This window comes from Diabrotica virgifera, chromosome 2, assembly GCF_917563875.1.
Source record: "Diabrotica virgifera virgifera chromosome 2, PGI_DIABVI_V3a".
Classification (NCBI taxonomy): Eukaryota; Metazoa; Arthropoda; class Insecta; order Coleoptera; family Chrysomelidae; genus Diabrotica; species Diabrotica virgifera.
This window is the reverse complement of record NC_065444.1, coordinates 157,954,799-157,973,299: the sequence shown is the minus strand read 5'-3', so window position 1 is coordinate 157,973,299 and position 18,501 is coordinate 157,954,799. Positions and strand designations below refer to the sequence as shown.

The 18,501-nt window shown below is 33.1% G+C and overlaps 1 protein-coding gene across 1 annotated transcript in view; it reads left to right on the top strand.

Annotated features, from left to right (window-relative positions):
• The window catches only part of LOC126879685 (integumentary mucin C.1-like), a 68,744-nt gene extending 50,481 nt beyond the window's left edge, over positions 1-18,263 (top strand). The window contains exon 4 of the mRNA XM_050642869.1: positions 10,064-18,263. Coding sequence (XP_050498826.1) covers positions 10,064-10,181 — 118 coding nt within the window. The 3' untranslated portion in view covers positions 10,182-18,263. The remainder of the gene's footprint in view (positions 1-10,063) is intronic.
• Positions 18,264-18,501: the final 238 nt, after the last annotated feature.

The following is an 18,501-nucleotide window of genomic DNA, read 5'->3' as shown; positions in this document are numbered from 1 at the left end:
TTTCTTAGTTCGGAAACAGATTCTCTCTTATACCTATTCCTCATCCTTCTAAAATTTGCAAGGAATAAAGGGTGATGAATGCATAGACGTGGGGGTCTATATAGTTGCACTCCACAACACATCTTTTCATCGAGGCAAATATCAACGAAACTGTCTCCTTGTACTCAATACGTGAGTAAGAACGTAGGTAGATAAAGGCATTATTTTTATTTTCAATTCAGAGATGATTACCCTCTTTCTATGGCCATTTCGAACCCCTTAGTTCTTATCAGGAAAGCTACCGTAATGATGCTCTGAAAAGAAAATAAAAATCTTTGCCATTTCTGACAATTATAAAATATAATTAACATTCAGACGCTAGAGCGACATCTATTAACAACTTGTCGAAACCAAAAGACTCCATTTTGAAACAAATAAATGTTTAAAAATAATAAAATCTTTGGATTTCTTAGTTCGGAAACAGATTCTCTCTTATACCTATTCCCCATCCTTCTAAAATTTGCAAAGAATAAAGGGTGATGAATGCATAGACGTGGGGGTCTATATAGTTTCACTCCACAACACATCTTTTCATCGAGGCAAAGATCAACGAAACTGTCTCCTTGTACTCAATACGTGAGTAAGAACGTAGGTAGATAAAGGCATTATTTTTATTTTCAATTCAGAGATCATTACCCTCTTTCTATGGCCATTTCGAACCCCTTAGCCATTAGCCTTAGCCTTAGGCCATTTCAGAGCATCATTACGGTAGCTTTCCTGATGAGAACTAAGGGGTTCGAAATGGCCATAGAAAGAGGGTAATGATCTCTGAATTGAAAATAAAAATAATGCCTTTATCTACCTACGTTCTTACTCACGTATTGAGTACAAGGAGACAGTTTCGTTGATCTTTGCCTCGATGAAAAGATGTGTTGTGGAGTGCAACTATATAGACCCCCACGTCTATGCATCCATCACCCTTTATTCCTTGCAAATTTTAGAAGGATGGGGAATAGGTATAAGAGAGAATCTGTTTCCGAATCAAGAAATCCAAAGATTTTATTATTTTTAAACATTTATTTGTTTGAAAATGGAGTCTTTTGGTTTCGACAAGTTGTTAATAGATGTCGCTCTAGCGTCTGAATGTTAATTATATTTTATAATTGACAGAAATGGCAAAGATTTTTATTTTCTTTTCAGAGCATCATTACGGTAGCTTTCTTGATGAGAACTAAGGGGTTCGAAATGGCCATAGAAAGAGGGTAATGATCTCTGAATTGAAAATAAAAATAATGCCTTTATCTAAATATTTTCGATCTGTGCTTAGATTATCCTTAATCTCTAGAATAGGGAGGTTGTTTTGTGTGGGAGCGAAATTGACCACAGGGAGCTGGTTACAGATTTCAAGTTCTTTGCTTAAAACCTCTTAAGATTCATTAGGACTTAAATTCTGATCATTCCCCTATAGTACTAACCATGAGTCACAGGATTATTAAAAAACAAAGTAACCCCACATTAACAAATAAATGGACGGATTGGGATAGTTTTAAGCTAAGCCTTGAAGAGAGAATAAATCTAAGTGTACCAATACAAAACGCAGAGCAATTAGATAAAGAAGCAGAATTGTTGGTGAACAATATCCAGCAAGCAGCATGGGAAAACACTCCTACGCTGAAACCTAGGCTAAAAGGAAATAATTATCCAAAGGAAATAAGGTACATGATAATTGAAAAAAGAAAACTGAGAAGAATCTGGCAACAAACAAGGTCTCCTCAAGATAAGACTAAACTAAATCGTGCAAGTCAACAACTCAAAAGAACTATCCTACAATTAAAGAATGACTCGATTAATTCTTACTTACAGGAGCTAACAGATGACGGTAGTACAGATTATTCCTTATGGAAAGCTACTAAAAGACTGAAAAGACCTATTATGCACTCTCCTCCTATTAAACTAGAAAATGGTAACTGGGCCAGAAGTAGTGCACAAAAAGCAGAGCTATTTGCCATACATCTTGAAAATACATTCAAACCAAATGAACCTCAAGGGGATGAAGAAAGATGGGAGGAACCTGTTCAATTAGAGGAAGAAATTAGGCTAACTACACCAAAAGAAGTACTTGAAGAAATAAGGGAAAATATTAATCCGAAGAAAGCTCCGGGCTATGATCTAATTACGGGTGAGCTGTTGAAAAATCTTCCCCGAAGAGCTATCGTAAAATTAACAAACCTCTTTAACGGTGCATTCAGATTAAAATATGTACCAATGATATGGAAGATGGCGGAAGTCATTATGATTCCTAAACCAGGAAAACCAGCACATGAGGTTTCGTCATACAGACCGATATCTCTGCTTCCTGTAATATCGAAGCTGTTTGAGAAACTGCTCCTTAAGCGAATAAAACCAATTATTGAAGCAAGGAATTTGATACCGACACATCAATTCGGATTTAGAAATAAGCATTCAACAATTGACCAGGTGCACAGAATCACAAATGTTATCGAAAGATCCCTAGAAGAAAAAAAAGTCTGTTCAACTGTATTTCTTGATGCTGCACAGGCTTTTGATAAAGTCTGGCATGAAGGTTTAACATACAAACTAAAATGTTTTTTACCTATACAGTACTCAAAACTTTTACAGTCATACATAAAAGGACGACATTTTAGAATTAAGCAAGAAGACTGTTTTTCAGACTTAAAAGAAATTAGAGCAGGTGTTCCACAAGGCAGTGTGTTGGGTCCGGTCCTATACCTACTATACACGTGTGATATACCTGTACTGGAAAACAACACAGTTGCCACCTTTGCTGATGATACAGCTATTCAAGCAGTAGGGACGACAAGTGAAGAGGCGACCAACAAGGTCCAAATAGCAGTTAACCAAATCTATAAGTGGACACAAAAATGGAGAATCAGGCTAAATGAAGCTAAATCTGTCCATGTTAATTTCACCAACAAAAAAATACAATATATACCAGTTATAATCAGCAATATCCAAGTACCATATGCAGATACTGCTAAGTATTTGGGTATAACATTAGATGCAAAACTACGCTGGAAGGTGCACGTTAAGAAAAAAAGGGAAGAACTAAATATAAGATATAAAAAAATGTATTGGCTAATTGGAAGAAACTCCACACTGTCGATGCATAATAAGTTACTAATTTACAAACAAATATTGAGACCTGTATGGACTTATGGATGCCCACTATGGGGGTGTACTAGACCAAGTAATATAACAGTAATACAAAGATTCCAGAACAAAATACTAAGAAATATTGTAGATGCTCCTTGGTATGTTACAAACAGTGATCTCCATAAGGACCTAGGAATGGAAACTGTGGAAATAATAATCAAGAAGATGGCAGGATGTCACGAGCAACGACTTCACATGCACGAGAATATTGAGGCAATCCAGCTCCTCGATACTACTGGGCAAGTTAGAAGACTGAAGAGGACAAAACCTTATGAACTAGTTTAAGTGATAGGTGATAGTGAAAAGCAGAGCATAGTGCTTGTGCGCGTTAGTGTGTATGCTAGAATAGTGCACTATCTTGTTAGGTTAGATAAGAGACGCTATGGGGCAAGCTCTTAATTTTAAGGAACAGTAATAATTTAGGTTAGATTAAAATTGCTCATTGGTCAAGTATGACCAGATTGTAATTGTAATAATCATCACCGTAGTGATGATTATGGGAAAAAAAAAAAAAAAAAAAAAAAAGATTCACTAGGGATTTTAGTTTTTCCATCCAATGTACAAAACTAATGACGCAAAGGCAATTAATTGGTATGAAACAAACAAATCAGCCACTGCAGCGGCTTATTTAGGTTTTTTTCTACTAAAGCAATTACACCATTGTTAACACCGGTGATAGCGACAGTTCCCTCGCATCCGACAGCTATTATATTGGAAATGTCCAAAGGATTTTCACCTTGAAAATGCTCCACTATGCTATCTTTTATAGCTTCACCTGTACCGGAAGCAGGAGTTATATGCCCTAGGATGGTTGATCCAGGTTCCTCTACCACTGAAATGTGCTCTTCTAGTATAGTCATTTTGTAAAATTTGTGCCCTCGTTTTTCTTGATTAATTGTTTTGTCTTTTCTTAAATCAAAGAATAACCACGCGTTTTTTTTTCAATTTGCGTGAAGCTAATTTCTGTGGCTTTTGTACGATTTTTCATTTGTCGGGTACTGTCAATTACCTTACTTTTATTATCTTCCATAATAATGCCAACATCTTGTAACAGCTCTGGTTATTGCTGCTGCTACTCTGTTTGTGACACCAGTCCTGTCACAGATAGAAGCTACTGTTGGCAGTTCTACTCGCATTTGTTTAGTTGTTATACTTAAAGAACTTGAGGGCTTTTTGGAATTATAAATAAATTCTTGCTCGTAACTTTGATCATGATCATCAGCATGTAACACATGTAATATTCACAGCAGTGTTACCATCAGCTACATACTGATTATTGTCTGTAATTCAAATGCTGCTGTACTAGTTTTTGCCTCCTTTCCTCCCTCGTTGCCAGAACCTTTGAAACTATCTTGTCAACTCTACCAATACACATTTTCCTCACGTCTTGGCTTTCATCTGCTACTAAGAATGTTAAATATAAAATATATTAAGGAATGAAATAAATATTTACTACTAAATTATTTCTTTAAATGTGGAATTCTAGTTGAAACTTTGTTAGTTTTAGTAAAAATAAATATTGGATTGTTGTAAGTTAAAACTAAAATTATCTTAAAAGAGTATTTTTAGAGTGTATATTTATCTATTTAGTATATATCAATTTAGTATTTATCATTTAAAATAGGAATTAAGACATTACAATAGCTATTTTTGACCAAAATAAAATCATCAAAATTCGCAAAATTTAACTAAAAATTCTAATTTTCAACCCTTTTGCGGCACCTCTAAAAATATTTTGTTTTGAAAAATATTTTATTTGTGGCTTAGCAATGACTATAGGCAACTTTCTATCACTATTACACTTTGAAATTATAAAAAACAATTTTTTCCTTCCACCATGTTCCAATGCACATACATACATAGGTAGGTACTAATAAATAAACAGCAAAAAGTACAAAAAAGAAAGTGGGAACATTAAATTGACCAGCACGTATACTCTTCATTCAGAGCCCTAACCAACTTAAATTAATTTGCAAATAGAAAATTAGGCAAAAATACTAAATGCTAATACTAAATACTAATAAATATAAGTTTTTTTTTTTGTTTCACAGCGCTAAGGCTTCAACCTGGTTCAACTTTAAACATTGTTAAAAATAAAAATCAACCCGTTTCGGAATTTATTTCCAAAATCGCCCATTCACGAAAAAAATAATAATTTTTTCCAACCTTTTCGTGTTCACTGTATATAGTTTTAATGATAATAATTTATTCCGACAACATAATTTATTGACTCTTGACAGTATTACTAATACGAGTTTTTGATTGGGGTCAAGAATAGTGTGTATATTGTGTCATTCTAATAATAACCTCTTCTAGTTTTAGACCGGGCTATATCGTCGCCCCGGTAGCCAAATTATTCCGATTCGATTTTTTTGCACAAACTTACTCAAAAAGAGGTCCTTATACAAATATCCACATTGTGCCGGGCGGTGCTGTGATCATAAAATTGTTTAAACAATTTTTGAAGTTATACTTTTTTTGGCGCGATTGAGAGTAAAATTTCATAATACTGCGCGCATGCGCGCACAGACAGTATGGCGTTTAGTTGCTGAATCTTTCAAGTTATGTATAAATATATCAGTACAAAAAAAAGGTGTGAAAAGAATATATTAGTGTTTTTAGTAAATATATTATTTATTATACTTTTTGTGTCTTTGGATTTGTCTTCCTCGGGAATAAGATATTTTATAATAATAATAAGTGTATTTAAAGTATTTTTGTATTAAATTTGTCAGTATGTATGAGAAATCTTGTAACCTGTCAAAGCAAAAGCGACATAGCTCAGTGGTAGAGCGTGTGACCGGAGATCAAGAGGTCCCGGGTTCAAATCCCGGACGATTCATATTTTTTTTTATATTTTTGGTATCGTTTTAATAAAAAATTTTTAAATGTGGTAGGTAAAGGAAGTTAGTTTAATATTTAAATAATATACAAATAACCTGTTAAGTATATTAATTTCGTTGAAATAATAATAATAGAGGTATAACTTCTTACGTGCGTACAAAGTACACACACATTCTTTTTTTTTTTAAACAAATTCACAAAAATATTTTTTTTCATTTCGAACAATATTTTTTTAGATAATTTGGGCCATTCTGAGCAAAAAAGGTCTCTTGTCATTTTTCTCTAAAATTGATTGTTATCGAGTTATATGCGATTAAAAATTTGAAAAATGCGAAAATGGCCGTTTTTAAGGCTTAATAACTCGATTAAAAATTATTATTATGAAATTCAAAAAGTGACCAAATCAAGTTTCAAACTCCTTCTTCAAAGTCCTAAAGAGATCTTTGTCATTATTTTATTACAAAGCTGCTATTTTTAATTATTGACAATTAGCGCTATAGTCTATCTGTAAACAAATTCACAAAAATAATTTTTTCATTACAACGATTTTTTTAGATAATTTGGGTTATTCTTAGCAAAAAAGGTCTTTTGTGATTTTTCTCTAAAATTGATTGTTGTCGAGTTATATGTCCATTTTCGCATTTTTCAAATTTTAAATCGCGTATAACTCGACAACAATCAATTTTAGAGAAAAATCACAGGAGACCTTTTTTGCTCAGAATGTCCCAAATTATCTAAAAAAATTGTTCGAAGTGAAAAAATTATTTTTTGTGAATTTGTTTAAAAAAATTGTTCAAACAATTTTTCGACCACGGCACCGCCCGGCACCCTGTGGATATGTTATAAGCACCTCTTTTTTAGTAGGTTTGTGCAAAAAAATCGAATCGGAATGATTTCACTAACGGGGGCGACGATACATCCTGGACTATAGCGCTAATTGTTAATAATTAAAAATAACAGCTTTTTAATAAAATAATGACAGAAATCTATTCAGGACCTTGAAGAAGGGGTATGAAACTTCATTTTTTCACTTTTTGAATTTCATAATAATATTTTTTAATTGAGTTATTATTAGAATATCTCACTTGAAGCGCACTGCCTCAACAATATGGTGATATGCTAAGTAAACTGAGTGAGTAACTATCTGAGCGGAGAGTCTATTAGATTGTCGAGGGAGGATAGTTAGGAGACTAGAAGGAACTACAGCGCGTATAATTTCCCAGAAAAACAGTTGTGCGCAATTTTCTGAAACCGTGAGAGAAAATCTCATATAGCGACCACTGGCGGGTTAACTTACCTTATCTTAATCTGACAATTTCGAGTTTTTTTAAGGATATATTTTTTTTCGGGCCCCCCTTAACGAACTCCCCTGTGTTAACACACAAAGCTGAAAAACTGAAAGAACACACAAAGTCTTATTTATTATAATAACAGAAAAAAAAATAATACTAAGTCAGTTTGACTGTTTCATTTACTAGCAGAATGCATTAAGTACTCTTAATGCAGTCTGCTTGTACTATTTTTGCGAAAACCGAACATACAACACTGAATTAACGTTGACTTACAACATTCTGATTGTACAATCTGTATACCTATCGTCAGGTTTAAATCAAAAGGTTAATGTACGAAAAAGAGAAACGGTTTACAGTGGCGGCTTTTGGGGGTAGGCAGGATAGGCCGGGCCTACCCAATAATTTTAACAGCTTTAAAATTGAAAAACATATATTCAAAAATTATGTTAATGCATGTAAATAACTGTTAAATGTACTAAATCACTCAATACGTTAGCTTCCGTTAAAACAACTATGTTATATATTATCACTTATCACAGAAAGCATTGAATCGTATCCAGGCATTTTAAATATGTACTCATTAATAGGCCCGTTCGGAGCCGGCCGACCCCGCTCACATAAGATCTCCGTACAAAAAGCGTTTGAGTTAAGTCGCTTGCCGGACAACGATTTATATTGTCGTGTTATGCTTGCTGTTTAGGCACCAGACAATTGGGCCTTCGCCGACCATCGTTGCCACTTGTAACTAACGTAATTATCGAATTGTAATATAAATTTTCTTTTAAATTATGATAAAAAAAATATATGTAACTGTAACATAATCTATAATTGTAACATATTTTTAAACAAACGGAATTTATTTCTGGAATTGGGCGATAATAAAAGATTCACACAGAATATGGCGCTCCACAAAAAGCTTTGGACTCATTGATGGATACATATGAACTACTTTTTAATAAATCCTTATTAAAAACTGAACTGGAAATGATTTTTTCTGCTATTCATCGTGAAAATGTTCACGATAAGAGTTTGTTAGAACTAATTAAAAGTATGTTTGACAACGAAACCAATGAAATTCTTCCTGAAAGCTACTAGTTATTTTGTTTACTTGCTACAATACATGCGACAAGCGCTTCAGTTGAAAGAACCTTCTCCACTTTACAGCGAATATAAAGTCATCTCTTCTCGGTGTCTCTTCGAAATACAATGACGTAAAATCGGCTTTCATCACTGTGTACTGATTATAGAAAGAGAGATTATAGAAAGAGAGATTATAGAAAGAGAGAGACAACAGGGGTAAACAAGAGCAATATAAGCAACAGAGAGAAAAATAAAAGAACAGAAAAAGAGCGGCTGTGCGCGCGTGAGAACGGTCTGGAAAGACGTGCCACGCGCGTAAGCCGAGAGTGGGTTTAGTTGGTAGGCATTGTAACACGGATTCATCCGGGGGCACGGGGAACTGCGTTCGGATGTACTCCGTTTACTCTGAATCCAACACACGTCAGGTACGATTGATCTGGTACGGTCTTCAGAAGATTCCCACTCTCACACAAAAAAAATATGTATTACACACACTGGCGGCTATTTTTTTGGGGGGTCATGGATCTTGAGGGTGATTACTTTTCTCTGATGCAAGGTCACTTTTAGTCTTACTACCAATAGGATAAGTGGGTTTTCAAATATTGGGGGGGGGGGTCATGACCCCGTGACTCCTCCCTCTGGATCCGCCACTGATTACACATAGCTATAATATGTAATTTGCTGGCTTGGCCTACCCAAAATTTTACCCCACCAGCCGCCACTGACGGTTTACCTCATAGATCAAGCCGTGCTAATCAACTATTTTTGAATATTGAAAATTTTCCAAAATTGTACTCTACGCCGATTAAAATTAATTGTGCCAAAAAGAATGAGTTAATGCAGTTATGCGAGAAGAAAGTACCAGAAGCCAGAAGTATTTCACAGGTGGTACGAAGATTTGTCGTTTGATGAAAAAATTATCAATGTTCTGCCGGAACCTATAGATCATTTAGCACTAAAATCACCGGAGTAAATAGATTTTAAATACAGCACCTAGAGACTTGAAACATTTTGCATTGTGTTCAGTATGACGTCGGGAAAAACGTCTATAATAGAAACATGAGTGGAAATGCATAATTGTATTTTAAAGGGCACAAAGTGCATCCAAAAGTACATAAACATGTCAAGATAATTAAGGGCCAGATTTTGTTACTCGGGGGCTTTTGGGGTCCCTGAATACGAATTCGCCACCAGCACCGATCCTAGGGCACAGTTTCACTGCTAAGGCACATCATCTTCTGGAGTTTAGAGGGTTTTCGGCATTAAATTGATGCAAACAGATTACTCAGGGAGTCTTTGGGTGTGCTGAAGAAGAATACACCTTCAGAACAGACACCTGGTGTCTAGGGTCACGCCATCTTCGAAGTTTCGAGCATGCAAATTGATTACTAGACGGTTTTTGTGGTTACTTAGTACGAATACGCCATCAGAAATGAACCAGGACCACCTGGTGCCCAACGTCACTGCTAAGGCATGTTACCTTATAGAGTTTGGAGAGTGTTTGTGCATTGGTACATCGCACGGTTTTATCGCTAAATTTCCCACCTCCACTGGTTTCATTTCTTTTTATCTCACAAATGAATATGTTTTATTTCGCGTTATTTTGCCTGTTAGGGCGCTCATCACTGTATAACCTTTTTTAGCATTTTATTTTAATGTTTTTCTGTTTTTAGATTCGACGGACCCAGTTTTATTGGAGGAATAGTCTTGGCGTTGGGATTGGTGGCCATAGGATTTGTAGCTTTTAAATTTTATAAAGCTCGTATTGAAGTCAACTATCATACTCTTTAACCCCATGACAATTTAAACTTTAATATTTAAACGTCTTGGTTTGATGCACAGGTGCTGAGAATAGGTTTAAGACCTTTTTTATTTAATACATCGATATAAATGTAATGAGAAAATGTTTCTCTTTCTAACATCTGTTACCTGAAATATTCGAATGATTTTTGTTAGTCTATGGGAACAAAAGATCTTATAATTAAAATATTCGAACTTAGCTAATACAGTATACGAAAGTTGGGAAAACTCATTTTTAATAAATGTAGCATCAAGTCCTCTAAAGATCCTAAAATAAGTATTATAATAAAGAAAATTGTATTGATTTTAAAAACACTTAAGGTGACCAACAAAAAACTCTAAACTTAATTTATTTGTGATAAATTTCTAGCTTTCTTGGATTTTAAATTCTTCGAACAATTATCTGCCTCGTTGTTAGTTATTTCTATATACATATTCGTTTTTTTGCCTTCTACTACTTTCGAGTCAATTTTTACGATTATTCTTACTTGAATAATTATTGTTATTAGTAGTGTTCTTAGGGCCGGTTGTTCGAACGCTAATCAGAAATGATCATTATCAAATATTTAATTACTGTCACCAACTGTCAATGTCAACTTTGTTTGGGTTGCTGAAAACATAATTATGGATTACAATTATGAAATTAGTTAATCAATTATGTTAATAATTGTTATGTTAATTGATTAACTAATCTCATAATTATAATCAATTATGTTTTCAGCAACCCAATCAAAGTTGACATTGACCGTTGGTGACAGTAATTAAATATTTGATAGTGATCATTGTTGATTAGCGTTCGAACAACCGGCCCTTAGTGTTTCCAGATACTCAAATCTTGTACTCCTGTACTCTGATTCCTTATTAAGGTGAAACAGTAGCGATCAACAGGTAGCGAAAACGCGTTCCAAGATTGCGGCTGTAATTTTGAATATTTTTTCGAGATATTTGGCACACGTATTCGTAATATAATAAAGAATGGCGGTACAGAGCCCAATTTGAAAAATATATTAATATGTGGAAATTACTCTGTAATTAAATACAATATTAAAAAAACGAGCCTGTACCGCCATTAAGAAGAACAAAAAAATACACTTTCTTCAAATAAACCTTTTTATCCGATGCGTAGATTTTGTGTCATTTTGGAACTACTAATGAAATAAAAAATTTTACTAGTTCCAAAATGACACAAAATCTAGGAATCGGCTAAAAAAGTTTATTTGAAGAAAGTGTATTTTTTGTTCTTCTTAATGGCGGTACAGGCTCGTTTTTTTAATATTGTATTCATTTACAGAATAATTTCCACATATTAATATATTTTTCAAATTGGGCTCTGTACCTCCATTCTTTATTATATTACGAATACGTGTGCCAAATATCTCTAAAAAATATTCAAAATTACAGCCGCAATCTTGGAACGCGTTTTTGCTACCTGTTGATCGCTACTGTTACCTCTTAAGAATTTTTTTATAATCTTTCATAAATAACGTTCACCTAAGCTTAGCAGTAATGTATTTTATTTAACAATATTCTAAAAATAAACATTATTTCTACAATGTAATATTTAGTGATAAGTAACTGTATTTGTTGGAACAGTTGCGTTTGTTTATCAGTTGTTAATGGAAATCCTATCAAAAATATTTTTGTACCACATGTGATAAAGAACATTTTATCGGTTAGAAAGATGTTTCTTGTAAATACCAGGAAGTTAGTCATACATATTTACATTGTTTATTTGTGTAGGATTTCGTAATGCATAAAGAGAGAACTCGGTTCAGGGTCTTCAATGATTACAATGAAATTGATAAAGGAGCATTACTCAAGTCTGCATAACTGTTGTATGTTTAAAATTAAACTAACATTTATTTTTGTCCCCAAAATATTCAATTTTTTATTCGAAGACTTTAAATATTTGAGTTATTTTTTCTGTTTTATTTTTATTGCTTCTTTGTGTTTAATTTCTTTTTACGCCACGCATATTAAAACTTACATTTATGTAAATCATAGATAGGTCATCATCATTTGTGTAGGATTTCGTAAGTGCATACAGAGAAAACGGTTCAGAGTCTTCAATGATTATAATGAGTTTGGTAAAGGAGCATTACTCAAGTCTGTATAACTGTTGTATATTTAAAATTAAACTAACATTTATTTTTTTCCCAAAATTATTCTATTTTATATTCGAAGACTTTAATGAATATTGGAGTTATTTTTTACTGTTTTATTATTTATTGCGTCTTTGTTATATTATGTTTTTTGTTTCTTGAAACTCATTTAATTTGCTGCTTCTGTTGAGCCTTTTGAATTTGTGTTTAATTTATTTTTACACCACGCGTATTAAAAGCTTTTTCTTCTTCTTCGGGTGCCATTTCCTCTACGGAGGTTGACAATCATCATAGCTATTTTAATTTTTGAGGCAGCAGCTCTAAATAAACCATTCTCTCAGGTTCTTCAACCATGAAATTCGTCTTCTTCCGATGCTTCTTCTGCCATCTATCTTTCCTTGCATTATGAGTCGCAGGATGCCATACTTCTCGCCCGCATCACATGTCCCAGATACTGTAGCTTTCTCTCTTTAATTGTAAGTTCAACTTCCTTCTCTTTACTTATTCTTCTCAGTACTTCATTGTTCCGTAACTATATATATCCAGGAAACCCTCATAATTCTTCTATAGGTCCACATTTCAAAGGCGTTAAGTCGTCTCATTGTCTCTAGATTTAACGTCTATGATTCCACTCCATAGTATAGTTCACTGTATACGCAACATTTTGTTAGGCGTACTTTCAGAGCTAATGTTAAATCTTTGCCACATGGATCCTTTTCATTTTCATAAAATTAGAACGTGCTTTTTCGATACTAACTTTGATTTCTGCAGTGTAGTCATTATTTTCTGTCATAAGTGTTCCTAGGTAAGTGCACTTTTTTACTCTTTCGATCTGCTGGTCCTCTACTATCAAGATTTTGTTAGTATTATGGCTGTTTTTACTCATTTTTGTAAATTTCGTCTTTTTGATATTGAGAGAGAGTCCGTACTCCCTACTACACCTTACTATTTTACTCATGAGTCTTTCCAGGTCTTGTAAACTATCGGCGATTATTACTGTATCATCTGTATATCTGATGTTGTTAACTAAGACTACATTACTATTATGCCGACGTGTCATCTTCCAGAGTTTCTCGAATTACCTCTTCAGAATAAGCGTTAAATAATAAAAGTGATAGTATGCAGCTTTGCTGGACTCCTCTCTTTGCCATTTCCATTTCTTCAGATGCTTCTTTTTCAATTCTTACTATTTCTCGCTGATTGTAATGGAGGTGTGTTATTAGCCTTAAATCTCTTTCATCTAGGTTTTTATTTCACTAATATCCAGCTCCATTAGAGTGTATTTTGGCGTGGATAATTTACAATAGATTTTTCAATGTATGCTATGTATTAAAAGCTTATAATAAGTAAATTGTATCTACATTATTGTTTTGTACAGTACAACTTTTTTCGTATATTTGTTATTTTTGATTAATTCCTTTATGTTTCGTGTATTTTATGGTGCTTGGCGTTTAACTATTTCCTGTGTATCAATTTATGTAAATTATAGATATGCATTCTGTAGAAAGGACAATCCTGCATTCATTCGATACTGAATTTTCTCAACATGTGTAAGTTGTTTTTGTTGCATATTTACGATAAATATTATTTTTACCAATATCTTCTGTGTTGGGCATGTTTTCACTTCTTCGATTTTAAATCTTTTATAACTCATGCTCTACGTTATTATATTGTTGACGTCGAAGAAAAAACTGTCTAATTTGAACTTTTGAGAAGGGATAGACGCCTTTTGGGTAAATTTTTCTATAAATAGTAAGTTGGAAAGGTAAACTATCAGGTGAACACATACAACATACACCAGAACCATACATACGCTACAAAATTCCCAAAATTAGTTTAAGTTTTTCCCAAAGTTAACGAGTTTATATTACTGAATGTTTCGTCTCAAAAAGTAGGGTATTGATATTAGATATTACTGAATATGTTTTTATTAACACTTTGAACCTATTCTCAGCACCACCATGTCTTCTGCAATGAATTGCATCAACCGTATACATTACTATACCATTGATATGAGTTTAAGTGTCTTGTATGTGATATATGTTAAGAATATTTGCATTTTTAGAAGCTATTGCAAGGACTCATTATCGATTTTCTTTTTTGTTTCTAATGTTAGTTTTGTCGAATATGTAGAGTAGGACTTAAAGTTTGATGATTATTATTTTGGATCCTTGTAAATAAATAAAATAATCTGAGGCTAGATCATTATTTGCTAATTTTTCAAATGTATTTCACTAACATGTAGTTGCGACCAATGTAAAAAAACATCTCTTATTCTATTCAATATTTTTGTTTAGTTTATTACACATAATTAAATAGAGAAGTTTAAGGTTTGTAAGCGTGGTGAAGATTGCATAAAAAATTTAATGAATATAACTGGGAGAACGTAGGACAAATATTCCTGGACAAAAAATCTTCAAAATCCTCGGACAAAAAATCCTCACAAAAAATTCCGATCAAATAATCCCCACAATTTTTTGGACAAAATATCCCCACAAAAAATTCCGGAAAAAAATCTCCAAGAAATATTTGCTGCCGGATAGTTTTCAAAAGTTTTCCAGTGAACGCAATCGACGCAAATGTTTTTCAACCTCATTGCATGAGAGTATAGCAATCACCATGATTGAATTTTGTACATGATTCCCACAGCCTTAGTTCCTTCCCCATATATTCTACTATTTTTGAAAAAACTCACAGTATTTTGTCATGTAAAATTTGAAGTTTTCGGCATGAGTCCGTACTGGGAAAACCAGTTGGAATAGGAATTTGGAATTTTAAATTTGGTAATCGAAATTACAATTCATGCTAATCATTATTTTCGTGCCGAAAAGCTGCTTCACGACGATTGCTATAAGCTCATGCGCTGAGGCTGAAAAACATTTGGGTCCATTGCATTTACAGGAAAACTTTTGAAAACTATTTGGCAGCAAATATTTCTTGGGAATCGTTTGTCTGGGGATTTTTGTCCAGGAATAATTTGTTGGGAGTTTTTGTCCGGGATTATTTGTCCTTACAACTAGTGGGATATACCTAAATCAGTTTCATATTGGATAATATTTTCGTATTATATTTTCACTTTCTTATACTCATTTCTTTATTTTGTTGGATAAAGAAGAGTAATTTGGTTTAGATCGAGACAAACAAGCTGCTGTTAGTGATCTACAGTTTGTAAAATATAAATGATACAAATATTTAGTGGTTTTAGATAGGTAATTACTTGAAGTTTAGTTTTTTGTGATAAATTAATTCTCTCTTTTACGCGTACCTAGAAATTACACTTGTACGTATGCAAACAAAACTTGTGATGTTTGAAAATGAGACTTTTGAAGTTTTAGGTACGCGTAGAAACAGTTAACCCGTGAGCAGTCGCGCCGTGAGAAAAACTCTCACATTTTATCCTTTTCCGTGATAACTTAATGAAACATTTTTCAACATTGCTTTCCACTCGTAAGTGCCTCGAGGAAGACCGTAGTAGTGCCCAATTTTTTTTTTTTTTTTAATTTTTTTTGTAGAATTTATGGCTTTGGTGATAACTAATTAGCTTTAAAATTGTTAGAAATAGATATTTTTAACATAACAAGTAAATAAAAATATTATAAAATGGAAATTTGTTTTAAATTCATATTGTGAGATTTTTTCTCTACGCGCGACTACTTACGTTACAGAAGTGAGCGCGACTGCTCCCGGGTTAAAGGCCGATTGATGATTATTCCAAGTATGTATTGACTACTTATTTCTTGTATCGTCAGTCGACTATGTGCAATTTGCGTTTAAACCTCTAATGCATTAAGATTTGTTTTGGTTTCAAAATTAATACATATTTTATGATTGTCGTAAACAAATTCAAGATTAGCAAGAACATAAAGAAGTACTGTTGTTAATATTTTCATCAAATACTTATTTATAGGTGGTTTATTTGTCTAAAAGTATCGTATCTTCTAAAATTTCGGATAACTGCTTGACCATTACATAAACCTCAATAAATACAAGTTGACTACAGTACCTGGCCAAATTATTAGGCCAAGTAAGGAAAAATTTACTATATTATGAAGTTATTTTTCTCATGATTATGAACATAATTGGAAAAAATACTGTTGTTCCTTTTTTTGTGGATATTAACTTTAAGGTGCGGATCCATTAGGTTTGCTGCTCCTCGCTCCCTGCAACTGCTCCAATTGATACGGCATGCGCTCCTCTACATATAAATCGCCACCGATTGAAGCGCCGAGCAGAGCGCGAACCTAATGGATACGCACCTTTATCTGTAAATGATCGCATGTCGTATCGATTGGAGCAGTTGCCGGGAGCGCGGAGCAGCAAACCTAATGGATACGCACCTTAAAGTTAATATGCACAAAAAAGGAATGCACCTTAAAGTTACAGGGAGCGCGGAGCAACGAACCTAAAGGATACGCACGTCAAGAGTTAATATCCACAAAAAAGGAATAAAACAATATTTTTTCAAATATATTCATAATCATGAGAGAAATAACTTCATATAGTAAATTTTTCCTTGCTTGGCCTAATAATTTGGCCAGGTACTGTAAGATAGGAGAAAGATTACATTATTACCAAACACCTTTATTTGGTTCGAGTTATATGTATTAGTGCTTTGTTAATTCTACAGATTAGATTCCCGCACATTTAACAATGTCTGGACCTAACAATGTTTCTATTATGTTTTCGTTTTCATACTTTCGATTAAAATATTTTAAATAATCGAGCAATCCCTAAGAATGCAGATATTTTAAACCTCAGATAATCGTCCGGTTTTGGACAGTTTCCTTTTTCCTATTTTGAGCAATTTAAAAATAACTCGCCATTTTTCTGTGGTTATTTTGTCCTGTCGTTTTTTGTTTTGGAATTCGAGCAGGTAATGTACATTTAAGTTTTACCAGTTGAAACATGTTTTACTTTAGGATATCCAGATATTTATTCCCACGTCCGTTAACCTCTTATTCGACCCTTAACCGGAGACCTGCCGTCTGTAGACTGAGACTGTAGCATAAACATATTCTAAAGATTATTTCGAACAACTCCATCCACCGGCACCACGCTTTATATATTCCTAATACTATTGGCTGCTTAGCAGTCACTTGATTTGCTTTTTTTTTCTGTAACAATAAATGAAACGCGACGCATTTTAAGCGCTTATATGGGTTACTGTCAATAATCTTTCCACTTCTAAATATTTTTTAAATATATTTACTGTACCTTATAATCACATATGTATACGGTACTATATTATTAAATAAATTTAAAAAATTGATTTGCATGATTATCTCCTTAAAAAACGGTAGTTTTTCAGACGAAATGTCTCCGTTTGTGTGCTAAAATGAAGTCTCTCCAGTTAAGGGTTAATATACATCATGTTATGTTTTTTCATCATTCTGTATGCTGTTATTATTTATTGAACGTTACATTCTGTAAATTACCATGTTTGTGAGTCATAAGTTACGAGTAGGTGGAAACACAGATTTCCTGTAGTTTTAAAAATTCCGACATAAAGTGCGTAAATGCATTAGAGGGTTAACAATATTAATATTAATTATAAATGATGCTTGAACAAACTTAAGTCAATAATATTAAGAGAGCTTAAACAAAATCCAATTTAAAACATGCACGTTACTTGACATTTCAAGATCAATATTGCGTTAATTAAATTGAACACTTTTGTAAGATATGAAACATGAGTAAGATTGTCACGAATTTTAGACTAGCGTAGAAATTAACCAAAAAATAATCATAAATTTTGGAAAAGTATTTCTGTACATAAAAGTATTTCTGTACAGCGAGATTGGAAGTTTCGGTTTTATTATTGATTCTATTATAAAAACGTTTCTACAAAGTCGCAAAGTGTATTTCATTTTTTACTGAAGGAAAAGTTTTGATGTTTTGTATATAAAAAGAGAATTAAATATTCATCATCTGTATTGTTTGATCAAATTTTGTAATAAAATGTTCATTTTAACCGTAGGATTTATTTTAACTGTCATTGTTGTACCAACTATTACTAACAAATTGATTATCTGCTATATATTATCAACTTTTTTATGCTACATATTATCATATGAATACATATTTAGAAGATTTATTGTCATCATAATGAGTTTCCATTTTTACCTTATCTGTTGACACTCTAAATCAGCGGTTCTCAATCTATGGTACATGTACCACTGGTGGTACATCTCATTATTTGCGGTGGTACA